Source organism: Epinephelus lanceolatus, chromosome 6 (assembly GCF_041903045.1).
Source record: "Epinephelus lanceolatus isolate andai-2023 chromosome 6, ASM4190304v1, whole genome shotgun sequence".
Taxonomy (NCBI): domain Eukaryota; kingdom Metazoa; phylum Chordata; class Actinopteri; order Perciformes; family Serranidae; genus Epinephelus; species Epinephelus lanceolatus.
This window is the reverse complement of record NC_135739.1, coordinates 9493938-9508511: the sequence shown is the minus strand read 5'-3', so window position 1 is coordinate 9508511 and position 14574 is coordinate 9493938. Positions and strand designations below refer to the sequence as shown.

Sequence of the window (14574 nt, the reverse complement as noted above, 5' to 3'; positions counted from 1 at the left end):
GCAGAAATTTCCTCCAAACCCCCCCAGGGGGATTGGGTCACAGAAGGCGTGTATTGAAAACGTCCTCCCTCCCAGTATTGAATTGTTGATTACAGTCCTGCCAAATCTGCACAAAGCATAGCAGATGCAGATTTATCCAAAAACCCAAATTAGATGTTTTAGCTCACTCTGCCTTCACAACAGAAAGATCTCACACATGGTGACATTTAAACTAATTGCGAGTCAAAGGAGGAAGCTGTCAGAACGATGTGAAGCCGCACAAAACTTTAAACACACAGACAACTTGTCTTCTTAAGGTAGTGCAACTTTTTTTTTAAAAAACTTTTCGACTTTTGTGAAATTATGACTTATTCATGAAATCTCAAATCACTTTTCTAAAATAACATCGAAGGTGGTGAGATGGTAAGTCTTTGGAAGCATTTCTTGAATAGGTATTACAAGTAATACCTCTCAACCATCACTTACAACCCACTCTCAGTGTGTCGCAGTGCGCTATCTACAGAGACTCTACCCTCTGCTCGTATGTTTCTCCTTATTTGGCTGTGTTCTGAGTACATAAAAAGTATGTTTTCTTTTATCATATTGAGGAAATGTTACCGTGTCTTAGCCTGGTTCCAGACCATAGACCCCGTCCACTCAACTGAGTAGGCTTGCATTACTTGTCTGGCATACTGCAATGAATTTGCGATTTATCTCGTCCAAATGATGGAACTGGTGAGGATAGCAACAATGGCGACCGCTACAGATCCTACAGACCACATTAACGATGCTATCGAGGTATTTTGCCACTACTCGCATTAATGGAGGACCAAATTAAGGAAGCTGCTAAACTGGATTTAACGGCGATGCAGCTGGGTGTGCACAACGACGGAGACATTTTAAACGGGCAATGCTCGCTTGTTTTCGGCACCCCTGATGCATGGATACTAATGATGTCAGATTCTGGGTGAGTCATTGATCTCTACTGATTAGAGAAAAAATCAAATTCCCTCCCCCTTGTAAATCGCCTTCAATGGAAGCCATGTCAGACTGAAGGTTCTGGGAGCTTCAGTCTGACACTCAGGCTAACCGTGTCTGGCAAGTCACAAAGATGTTGTTACCAAGCAAATGAGCAAAATGTTTACTGACAACGTATTTCCGCCAAAATCTGCAGTTTTGCAATGCAGAGTGACGACATAATTATTTTTTATGAGCATTTAGTCAGAATCAGGATCGTTCCTCAAACTTAACCAAAGTCTATTTGTTGTCTAAACCAGTGGTTCCCAACTGGTGGGTCATGATCCAAAAGTGGGTCACAGGCCCATTCTGAATGGACCTCAACTGACTCGGAAATGTCTCAAGTTTGTCATGAAATACACTTATTATCTTATTATCTTACTATATAATAATGACTCTGTGTGTGTGTCTGTTCCACGTTTTTCTCCTCACTGACTTGGTCAATCCATGTGAAATTTGGCACAGTGGTAGAGGGTCATGGGAGGATGTGAATGAAGCAATATTACATCAGTTGGCCAAAGGGGGGCGCTATAGCAACTGATTGAAATTGCAAACTTTGAATGGGCATATCTCATGCCCCGTATGTCGTAGAGACTTGAAACTTTGCACAGAGATGCCTCTCCTCATGAGGAACAAATTTGCCTATTAACCCCTAACTTCCAGTTATATAGATTTTCCGCCATTTTGAATTTTTTGAAAAACACTTAAAATCGATCTCTTCCTAGGAAGTTTGACCGATCTGCATGAAACTGGGTGAACATAATCTAGGGACCAATATCTAAAGTTCCCTCTTGGCAAAAGTTGGAAAACTTACTAAAACTGAGCTTCTATAAGGCAATGAATATTGCGGAGGGCGTGGCTCATCACATAAAGGTGTATAACATCTCAAGGGTTTCACCCATCACCACGCAACTTTGTAGGCATATGACCACACATAATCTGAGGGGACCCCTCCATTATTAGTCTCGCCACCAGACAATCAGAGATTTCCGCCTTCTGATAGTCTGGGGACACTCCTTTCTAAAGTGTGTTTAATACACCGGAGAAAACGGCCAGCAACAAAGCAACGCCTCTTGCATTTTTGAAAAGGACATGCCCTCCCGGAAATGTGCGCTCCCCGTTTTCTCGTCTGCAAGGAAACAAACACACAGAGAGCTTGAAAATGGATGCTGAGAGATTTAACTCTGTTTTATCAAACGTGTGCTCAGTCCACAAGATTGTGGAAATGAAGGACTTACAGCCACTTTGTTTAAAACTTTTAACGCAGTCGGACTTACGAGCAAAAGAGTTCAGCGAGCCACCGAAGGACCACCCTGCAGATTTACTATTGATTCTGCAACGTAGGGAGTTTTTTTAATCTCTGACATTGTATCCGCCCATCTAAACACAAAATCTGGGAGAAAGACATCAGTCTTTAGTTAAGCAAAGCGTCTAAAGACTGACTTGTGAGTCTACTCCATTATTGACCCCATCAAACAAAATGGGGGCGCTAGAGAGCTAATTTCTTATCTAGGCCTAACCGCCATATCGATTTTTACTAAGCTTGGTAGATATGTAGAACAGGACGCCTCAAGGTGACTGGAGAAATTTAACTCTAATTGGCAACTGGGTGGCGCTATAACAACAGAAAAATGCTTAAAAATGTGGCCTAATGTTTGTTTGTTTTTCTAATTTTTGGTATGACTAAGTCATGGTATGGTATGCTGTACATAATCACAGAAACTGTCAGCGTGTCATTCTGTCAGTCAGTCATTCTGTCTGTCCCACATTTTTCAAAAACTCTGTCTGAATACATTGCTCTTCTTAATGGGTTCAGCTGACTATTTAATCTGCAGTTTCCTGTATCCCAAACACACACCATGTGAAACTGCATGTGGGCAACTGTGCACTCAATGGGTATGGACTATTTTTAAGTACATTGAATTTCCAGCACAGAGCTCTTACGTTGATGTACTTTTTCCTGCTGTAGAGTGAGTGACTAACCAACAGGTACTTGACAAAGACAGAAAATTAACTTGAGGACATGGCCAAACACAAGTATGACGCTGAATATATTAAACTGTGGGAGCTCAGACTAATGACTCAGGAGAAATCTGGCCCCAAACCTAAGACAGGAGTCTCAACACCAACCCACTTCTGGTGTCAAGGTCCTGCACTGTGTACGGCCACCATTCTCCTTAACCACCTCCTTGTGTAGGCTACAAGGGACATAAATATAGTGTTTCGTTACCTGACAGAAATGTTGTCTCTGAGCATTATCCAGTCAGCAATTAAGCTGCCACACAACAACATAAATAAGAAAGCAGTTTAGTAAGATACAAACATAATTCCTAGGAGATGGGGTTGAAGAAGAAGCTACGAAAATCATGGACACAGTGCCGATACAACGCAAATACACAAAATGCTAAGCGAACACAGCTGCAATTGGTACTTCCTGCATACTGTAGCATAACTTTAATGTAGCTGTAGCATGGTTATAATCTATTTGATCACCAGTATCATTTGTCACTTGTGGGAATTCATTCAGGCCCGGGCTCAATTACACTTCCAAGCTGCACTAATCAGTGTTTTAATATCTGATTGGATAGATGGATAAAGTCTAAGACCCAAAGATCAGACATGAGCTGCTGCTAATGTTATTTTTCTTTTTGTGCTCAGCTCTCCATAACCATTGAAAACATGCATTTTGAAGCAGTCCCTCTGTGAGGCTTTATTCTGACTGCATTCTTAAGGTCACCTGCTGATCCATTCAGCCTGCCCACACTGTGCTGTGTGATTAATGGCCTGGACTCAAACTCACCCTATCATTTCCACCAACAGCATGATATCAAATGCTTGGATTAGACCTGCAGAGGCGCAGTGTATGACAGGTGACTGTTAATAGTCCTGTTTACTGATGCTGGGGTCTGAGAAATGCAGTCGCATGTCCTATTAAAGAAGATTAAATGTTTTTAGTCAACAATGAAGTCATCCCAGAATACGGGAACTGAAAAGCTTAAGACGACCAATGTTTTTAATCCTGTCTCAGGATTTGTGGCAAATCCAAACAGTCTGAAGAAGGAGGGTGCTGTGAGGAAGCTGTCCACTCCACTGAGGTGTTATTACTACAAATTGCTTTTATGTGAACAAAAGAGGTATGAGATGGACAGTCTTTCCTTCCATTTAGTTCAGACTAGAATAAGATAATATATCACCCCCCTTTGTACAGCCTGAACCAAGTAGTAGAAGAGCTGCCTATGATGCTATGTCAAAAGGATAGGCATCATAAACTTGAGCTTTAGCTTATTTATTTTCTTTTAATTCCATGATTTATTGTTATTTATTCCTTTTTATGAGCATTTCTTTTGGAGAATTGTTAATAAGGCCCAAAATACAGTACAGGCCAAAAGTTTGGACACACCTTCTCATTCAATGCGTTTTCTTTATTTTCATGACTATTTACATTGTAGATTCTCACTGAAGGCATCAAAACTATGAATGAACACATGTGGAGTTATGTACTTAACAAAAAAAGGTGAAATAACTGAAAACATGTTTTATATTCTAGTTTCTTCAAAATAGCCACCCTTTGCTCTGATTACTGCTTTGCACACTCTTGGCATTCTCTCCATGAGCTTCAAGAGGTAGTCACCTGAAATGGTTTCCACTTCACAGGTGTGCCTTATCAGGGTTAATTAGTGGAATTTCTTGCTTTATCAATGGGGTTGGGACCATCAGTTGTGTTGTGCAGAAGTCAGGTTAATACACAGCCGACAGCCCTATTGGACAACTGTTAAAATTCATATTATGGCAAGAACCAATCAGCTAACTAAAGAAAAACGAGTGGCCATCATTACTTTAAGAAATGAAGGTCAGTCAGTCCGGAAAATTGCAAAAACTTTAAATGTGTCCCCAAGTGGAGTCGCAAAAACCATCAAGCGCTACAACCAAACTGGCACACATGAGGACCGACCCAGGAAAGGAAGACCAAGAGTCACCTCTGCTTCTGAGGATAAGTTCATCCGAGTCACCAGCCTCAGAAATCGCAAGATAAAAGCAGCTCAGATCAGAGACCAGATGAATGCCAAACAGAGTTCTAGCAGCAGACCCATCTCTAGAACAACTGTTAAGAGGAGACTGCGCCAATCAGGCCTTCATGGTCAAATAGCTGCTAGGAAACCACTGCTAAGGAGAAGCAACAAGCAGAAGAGATTTGTTTGGGCCAAGAAACACAAGGAATGGACATTAGACCAGTGGAAATCTGTGCTTTGGTCTGATGAGTCCAAATTTGAGATCTTTGGTTTCAACCGCCGTGTCTTTGTGAGACGCAGAAAAGGTGAACGGATGGATTCCACATGCCTGGTTCCCACTGTGAAGCATGGAGGAGGAGGTGTGATGGTGTGGGGGTGTTTTGCTGGTGACACTGTTGGGATGTATTCAAAATTGAAGGCACACTGAACCAGCATGGCTACCACAGCATCCTGCAGCGACATGCCATCCCATCCGGTTTGCGTTTAGTTGGACGATCATTTATTTTTCAACAGGACAATGACCCCAAACACACCTCCAGGCTGTGTAAGGGCTATTTGACCAAGAAGGAGAGTGATGGAGTGCTGCGGCAGATGACCTGGCCTCCACAGTCACCGGACCTGAACCCAATCCAGATGGTTTGGGGTGAGCTGGACCGCAGAGTGAAGGCAAAGGGGCCAACAAGTGCTAAACACCTCTGGGAACTCCTTCAAGACTGTTGGAAAACCATTTCAGGTGACTACCTCTTGAAGCTCATGGAGAGAATGCCAAGAGTGTGCAAAGCAGTAATCAGAGCAAAGGGTGGCTATTTTGAAGAAACTAGAATATAAAACATGTTTTCAGTTATTTCACCTTTTTTTGTTAAGTACATAACTCCACATGTGTTCATTCATAGTTTTGATGCCTTCAGTGAGAATCTACAATGTAAATAGTCATGAAAATAAAGAAAACACATTGAATGAGAAGGTGTGTCCAAACTTTTGGCCTGTACTGTAAATCGCTACTTCAACTTTTGTAACCAGTTATGCCTGATATTCTTGTGCCTTCATGTACAAAGTATAAAACAGGCTAATAAAAAGAACAGAATCTTGTCATGTTCTCGTTCCCAGGTCGCTCTCAGTGTCTCTTTGTGATGTACAGGGCACCTTTGAGCGTATTTATGTGACCCACAGCTCAAACACATTGTAACATGTGGTTAATGTTGTCAAACGATAGCAGTTAGGGACTGTTAGTGACTTATGAGGGGGGAGGGGATGGTGCAAGAAAAAGGCAAGGCATGTCAAATAATATTTAAAGCTCTGCGGAGGAACTCATGGTTTTTATTTTGGCATGGGAAAGGGGCGTATAAATTTAGATGGTTGTATTTTGCATTTATTTTACCACAAATTGCCAAAATTACACCATTTATCCCCTTCTGTAGAATTCACCACCACACCACATAAAAAATGCTGCCACATTGTCAGCCCTCAAAGACTCTCAAACCCCACACAAACAAGTTGTATTTCTCCATTTGACTCTTCTCAATTTAAGTCTTTTGTTTTATTGTCTTCAATAAAGAATTTACTGTGTTTATCCTTCACTATGTAAAGCGTCTTTGAGGACTCCAAAAGATGCTATGTAAGTGTGAGTATTGGTGGCACATTATGTGAGATGAATGCTTCCGTCAGAAAAAACAACAACAACAACAAACAAATCTGAAATTTAAACAGTTATATTTCATTGATGACACTTTATTCTACGTGGCTAAAAAATAATAAGTTAGCACGAACTCATCAGCATGAACTATGATAGTGAAAACCTGAGGCTTTTTTTTTAACTCCAGAATTTTGTATTCAACTTTTAACTTTAAAGCATTAAAGGATAAGTTTTAAAAATCTCATTTAGGGTGGAGGGAGAGTCATACATTTCCACCAGTCACTCAAGTTATGTTACGATAAAATGACACTGACTTTGGGTTTCACATTCACTATGTCAGTCGCTCTCAGTGTCATGTATTGCTTGGATGGGTTTACACTGGAATTAGTTGAAAGCCTGGGCCCTATTTCAGAAAGCAGGCTCAACAAACTCTGAGCCTAATCCCGATCTCTGAGTTGACTGAGCCTGAGCTGAGAAAGTTTTCGGTTCCAGAACAGCTGATCAGAATTAACTCAATTATCTCTGAGTATGTTCAGCCTGAGGGAAGCACGTTCACGGCAAGCACCCAGACCCATCATCAATGGAGTGCGACATGATTTTCAATGGCAGAAAGCGGAGTTAAAAGCAGAGCCACTTATTTCATCCAAAACTAAATCTGAGACTTTAATGACTGCGAATTAAGACTTCAAAAAAAAATCTAATATGGCAGCTGCAGCTAAACAGTGTGAGGTAGGATGGGAAAAAGACTGCGTGAATTTGAAGTGACCTCATGTAAAGTGATGCGTTAATGCGTGTCTAACATACAGAAAATATAGAAACATTTTTATATCTTAACAGTGTTCATATATTTAATATAATTTGCTGTATCCTCTTATTCAGCTGTAATCTGATGGGGCCCAAACACACTTGGCAGCAACTCAAAATCAGAGTGGTAAAAATTTTGCTTATACTTATGTCATTCTTGCAATATTAGGCTGAGGTTAATTGAATTGCTAAATTGCCGTGAAATGACTTCCGCTTCACATAATCTGGTGTGAGTCCCTTAAATGCAGGTAATAACACCTTGGAATCTTTGAATATATGAAACGTATTCATACATCATTGCAAAATGTATCCACTTAGATTAATTTCTAATTAACACTGACCAACCTGCAGTTCTGTGGAATTCCTCTTTTGTGATCCTTTCTGATTTATGCCCGGGGAAAACCACAAAAACGGGCAAAAGTCTTTTTAGAGCCAGTGTCACTTTTCTTAGGGTGTCTTGCTGATGTGTTCAGTGCCTCCGCTGTTATAAAGAAAAATGCCGCTGCCGAAGAATCAAAGGGCAAGGCATAAAATTTGCTCTGATGATAATGCAAATCCACGATGTGTAATACTTGATATATGTGTGTGGAACAGATTGTTAAGATAAATGAAAGAGTGTGAGGTGAAATTGTATCTTTCATCCAAACGGGGTCTAATCACCTTCTCCTGATGCAACAGCCCCTAAATAATTGTGCCTCAACGTCCACGACTTTTGTGGTGGTATTTAATACATTGCATGATGCTCTTATTTTGAAAGGTTGGTAACAGGAAGTAGTTTAAAGCGGAAACTCTGTGTCTTGTCATGTCGGATGAGCAGAGGCGTGAACAATAAAAATGCGGTTCAGTATTAAAGCAGCTCAACATGACACTTGATACCTGTTGCAGTTAATCCTTAATGCACAACATGACAACTTTATTCACAAAAGGACACGCCATGTCTCTCCTTCCTGCTACACGCTCAGCCGGCGATCAGCCTCAGGCTTAGATGAAGCATATATTGCCATAGTAACTGACTCAGGGTTACGCTGAGCTGGCTTCATTATTCCTGCTTTCTGAAATAAGGCTCTGGTGTGTGTCATAAAGACGCTATTGGCTGCCTTTGGCGTCAATATCACACACTTTGGGGTGTGACGAAGAGTTGGTATTTGACACCCTGGGGATGAGAACGGACTATATTCATATTATAACATGGAGCAGTAGGAAAGTAAAACACTTAGGAGCTCCCAGACGTGTTCATTGTTGATGGTCATGAGAGTTTGTCTGCAGAACTGGGAATATAACTAACTAACAGCACTCAAACAATAGAATATCATGTTGTATGTGTCACGTTTGTCACAGTTTGACTCTCTGTCCCTCCACTCCAGACACATTTCTAATTCAGTAACTCAAACCAATGCCATTTTCAGTGTGGACTTCCCCTCCTTTCCCCGTCTTCTGACTACCACACCCACCCACACACCTGTTCCCACTTCCCTAATCAGACCTGCCTGTCTCACCTGTTCCCACTTTCCCTCCTCAGCCCTGCAGTTTACAACCAGCTGGAGCCTATCCCAGCTGACACTGGGTGAGAGGCGGGGTATCACAGGGCTGACACATAGAGACAGACAACCATTCACACTCACATTCACATGTACGGACAATTTAAAGTCACCAATTGACCTGCATGTCTTTGGATTGTGGGAGGAAGCTGGAGCACCCAGAGAAAACCACACATAACAAGAAATACATACATATGAAGAGCATAAAATGGGATTTCTTTTTCTCTGTGGTTACGAAAAGTTCGTCAGCCGGAGAGAGGGAAGTTTGTCCTTTTTTTGTATTTCATTATTACAGAATAATATAAACGACCTCCGTTTTACATGTTCTGATATGGATGGTGGCAGACTGCACGTAAAAGCTTGTGTTGCAAAAACACAGAGAAGAAGAGCACTTGTTGTGAGTTTGTTCCTGCCTTCTGTTACCTGAACCAGAAATTCAACCTGGACCTGAATCTGCCTGACCTCCTGCCTGATACACAGGCTTATGAGTCTCTACCTTCAGCCTCTGGATTCCCTCGCCTGCACCTCAGTGGATTTATTTGCCTGTAGGCCTTCCCGGTTTCAACCCTCGCCTGCTCATGATTCTGTAAGCATTTGGGTCCTATCCCTTGTGAACCTGCTTAATGTTGTTTTCCACATTACAATGTTGAGCTACCCCAGTGCTACTGTGCTGTGTGGAATCTCAGGACACTGTTCTGCAAATGCCAGAGTGACATTTTCAAGGGAACAAACATGCTGTGTACAGATTATATGGGGTGTATTTTGTATTATTTTTTCTCACATATTGGAAACATGTTGAATGTGCTGTAAATGGCTCGTAGGGCCACTGAGAGGAAAATCCCAATGTTGTGAAAATAGATTACAGAGTATTCAGAGGAAAAAAATCATACAACCAAAAAGGTTTCATGCTTTCCTACTGTCTGTTTAAATTAATTGCATTTTTGGATGATATTTACACATTGTCTTCATAGTCCCTATGTTTATGTACACCGATGAGCCAAAGCATTCAAACCACTGACAGGTGAAGTGAATAACTTTGATTATTTTGTTCCAATGCATTGTTCTGTTGGGAAACCTTTGGTTCTGGCATTCATGTGGATACCACCTGACATGTTCCACCCACTCAGACACCGTTGCAGACCAAGTACCCAGTACTCCCCAATGGCACTGGCCCCCCAGTACTACAAACACTGTTTAGAAATGGCCTGTGGAGCGTGACAAAAAGCTCAAGGTGTCGACCTGGCTTCTAAATTCCAATCTGCTCAAGGATTCTTGTGATGTGCCGGTACCCCAGATGTACCCCTAATCCAAGGTGGGGCCTCCTTGGATTGGACTTGGCTCTGACCTGTCAAGGCATGGACACAGAATCTCTGGGAGTGTCCTGCGATGTCTGGCACCAGTGCGTTGGCGGCAGATCCATTTAGTCCAGTGGGTTGTGAGGTGGGTTAATGGCACGTGCCACAGATGCTCATTCAGATTGGGATCTGGGGAATTTGGAGGCCAGGTTGACACTTTGAGGTCTTTGTCACATTCCTTGGGCCATTCCTGAGCCATGTTTGCAGTGTGGCATGGTGCATTATCCTGCTGGGGGGCCACTGCCACTGGGGAGTACTGTTGCCATGAGGGGGGGTACTTGGTCTGCAACGGTGTTTGAGTGGGTGGAACATGTCAGGTGGTATCCACATGAATGCCAGAACCAAAGGTTTCCCAACAGAACAATGCATTGGAACAAAATAATCAAAGTTATTCACTTCACCTGTCAGTGGTTTGAATGTTTTCTATGATACACAAAAGTGCCAGGGCCCAATGGTACCACCAAAACACAGAAAGTTGTAACTCCAGTCCAATCTACCCAAAGTTTCACATGACCATATTGAGCTTGTTTAGGCCTGGTATTAACATATGTTTTGGTGATCTGAACACAAGTGGACAGCCGAGACACATCGCTGTTCACACCTGTGCCTGTCATGAGTCTCCAGCTGACCACTTGTTATTACGTCCACACTTTTGCTGGCCCTTCTGTAGCATGGTTGCTAGTCATCTCATTGGGTGTTTCAGTACCACTGGAGATATCGCTGTCCACAGAATTCAACACCTTACCTTCCATAGGGCAAAACCAGGGATGGTCATGCAACACTTCATCCAACTCGACATAAAATGGGTAAGTTGTGGAACTTTTTACGTTCTGTCACCAAAACAAGCATCGGGTCTTGCACCAGTGATGTAGTGATTTTTCCCATTTTCTATTTCCACTATTACATGATTGAATGCACCTATTTTGTATCATGGTAACCTACTGCCTGCTTAGAGGGACTGATTGCCTGACAGCTCATGGTCCTCACTGGCCCCACTTGAGCAGGTGATGGCTCTCTGTCTGGAGTGTTCTGTGTCTCCCAGTTTAACCTGATGAAGGTCAGTAAAGTATAGTGTCTAGTAGTCTAGTCTGGACACTGTGAGGCATCCTAGACGTGGCTTTGATTGTCCTTTATGATGACACACTACAAGGGATAAAACGTTCAATTATTTTGCGCGACACTTATTGCTGTTTAAGATCCAATTTGACGCTGTAGGACTGCCACGATGGACCAGTAGCCCCACAAACTGACAGGCTACAATCAGGCTGATAGCATGTAGTTTGAACCCAGAATAACTCCACTTGAACATTTTGACATTCTTAAATGTCAATATATACAAGGTGTGTCTGTCTGTGTCTGGGTATTTTATTTTTGTACACAAGTGTCTTTAAAAAGAGATTTAAATCTCACCATGAGTCCCTGTTCAAATAAAGGATTAAATAAAAAATAGCTAAATGCCACTCTAGATCAGCCTCCTGATACCTCCTCCCCTTGTCGTCCCCTCCTGTATGTCGCTCTCTTCAGAATTCAGCTCTATACATCACCTTACAACACAAATCCTCGTCAGCACAGAAATAATCTGTGCGCAGCCATCACTGGGTGTTATTCCTGAGGATGGCGACTCACCGCAGCCCTCCCAAGCCCTATTTGTTCTCTGCTAATCATGCTCTCCTGATGTGCACGAATAACAGACCACTTAATAGTGCCTGTACTGAAGTAATGGACTCAGTAATGGAACACTTGACTTTTGCTGCAGAGAGATTTCCTTACAGACAACTGAACAGCATGTGCTCCACTTGCACTATTTCAGTCTGTCCTAAAGGTTAATACAATAAATGGCCTGAGGTGAGGTTCACTCACATGTTAGAATCATGACCTCAGTTGTTTATGGTGTGCACATGTAGTCGAATGAATGTTACGGCGGTCTTACCGGATGAGGTCCAGCAGAGCATCAGCAGAACTCATGATTGGCTTGCCGCTGTCCTCAGAGTCCTCTTTCTGCGCCGCACCGCCCGGGTGGATGATGGAGACCATGATGATTCCCACTACCACGGCCACAAAAGTGGTCCACAGGTAATAAGACACTGTGATCAGACCGAGCCGACTGGAGCACTTGGCGTCAAGGGCTGCCAGTCCGGACATCAAACTGGAAGTGGAAACATCTGAGTTAGATTGATGGTTGGTGCTTTGTATCCATAAAGTCATGTTACAGCAAATGATCAGTGCACTCAGTAAGGAACTAATTCTTTCCTATGCTCCTTACTTTACAGTCAAGTCACCTGAATAAACATTGGCATTGTACATTTCTGAGCTGACTTTGTCATTAGGAGGTGAAGGGAATGGTTGATTGTGTGACACCTAGGCAAGACCATTGCAAACCACTGGTTGAGACCAAGAAACAACAAGAAAGTAGCGAGTCACAGGCAGCGTTTCCAGACGTAATCGTGCCACCAAAAGCAGGTGTTTTTGAGCAAGGCATTGGCAGTGGCGTTTCTAGCTGTGACTGTACTGTCAAATGTGTTTTTTAGTGAGACATCAGTGGCATGTCCAGATTGTGCCATGTTTGTGCCACCACAGCCAAAACAAGATATTTTCTTAACCATAACCAAGTGGTTTTTGTGCCTAAACATAACCACACATGAACCAGCATGTTAGAAATGTAAATAAAATGTAAAGTTTCAACATATCTGCTACTTAATAATGTACACATGTTACACATATGTGGTTTGTATTCTGGTGATTATGTTGCACTTTGACAATCCACTTGTATTGAGGTGTAAAACAATCTATCTTCAAAATGTTAACTTCTCAGCAGCTTAGTAACAAAGGATTTCTGAGTGAAGCCAATGCATTTAGAAATGGTTTTATGAGGCTAAAACCTCAGACGATATTTTTAACCTTTAGAGGAGTAGGTAATCCTTCAATCTGTCTGAAGACTTCAAATGTAAAACTTCAGTCCATCTACAATTTTTGCTCATTTCACTAGATGGAGTTTGCTCAGTTTCACAGAACTGTTCAAATGTATTCTCAAACCTTGTGGTGAGACTGTTTTGCAAACTACAACAAAAGTTAACTTAAAACCTAATGTGAACATACACATACACATACACATAGATGCAAGGCCCTCAACACATCCTTCAAATCAAGCAACAAAACAAACTGTTTGTCCATGTCCTCTAGAACGAGACATAGAGGGATTTTCTGATGTGACATTACTGTTGGCAGGACAACATCTGTGACAACATGTTAGTAAAAACGTAAGTGTCTATAGCTGTCACGATTGCAGCTATTACTCTTAGTTCTGGCGCACAACTTGACAATGGCGTTAGTCCTGAACGTGGTGCTGAATGGATTGATCGATTTCCCTCTTAGAAAACATGACACAAAGTATACTGATTTTTGCTCTTAGAAAAAAAAATAAATGATTCTACTAATCTGTTAACATGGCTAATGAAAATGAATATTTCACTAATATCCCTGCTTGGATTCATCCATGCACACTACGGTTAACATGCTCTAATGTGTTCTTTATTATTATCACATCAAAATACAGAAATGTGGAACGGCTAGAGCCTCTTGTAATTTTGCTTCTTACACCGCTGGTGGACTTGTTTGACTGTGAGAACACAGCCTCCCTCTTTCCGTCCTTTAATCACCTTTTTGAAAAGATCCAAAAATCTGTTCAATCCAAGTGTTTCATTATGTGGAAAAGTAGGAACCTTTCTCTTCTGACCAGAAATGTGCTTTTCTTTTGGGTAAGCATCTCAACACCAACCTTACAAACTGTTGACTAGTTAGTTTGTATACAACATATTCATGACAACCCACAAACAGGCAAGAGGCCCTATGTTGCAAATTGTGGTAAAAACCCCAAATGAGATGCATATTCCTAACAGGCTGTATACATGCCCAAATAATGCTATCAAAACCTGAATAATACCAGCATATCCCACATATCTTAATCGGAAAATGCTTAATTGGGAAAAAGGCCTAATTTGGAAAATATGTCATATTCTGAACAATTGTGGAATATTAGTTTGCATGTAAATGTAGCCACTGTTTCATTACATGATGCAGATGAATCAGTAAACTCAGTGGAGTGGATGGACTTAAAGGTGTGGACCTTGGCCATGCGTTATTAATAGTTTATTGTAGCTACTCTTTTCTTTATGAGTATGTTTGAGGTTTGACATGATACACACCTGTTGGCTCAAATAAATAATAGAAATCACAGTTGC

General features: G+C 41.7%; 1 protein-coding gene across 1 annotated transcript in view; it reads right to left on the bottom strand.

The window, feature by feature from the left end:
- slc1a7b (solute carrier family 1 member 7b) overlaps nucleotides 1-14574 on the bottom strand; it is a 64480-nt gene that overhangs the window by 21283 nt on the left and 28623 nt on the right. The window contains exon 3 of the mRNA XM_033621136.2: nucleotides 12267-12482. Within this exon, the coding sequence (XP_033477027.1) occupies nucleotides 12267-12482 (216 nt within the window). The remainder of the gene's footprint in view (nucleotides 1-12266; nucleotides 12483-14574) is intronic.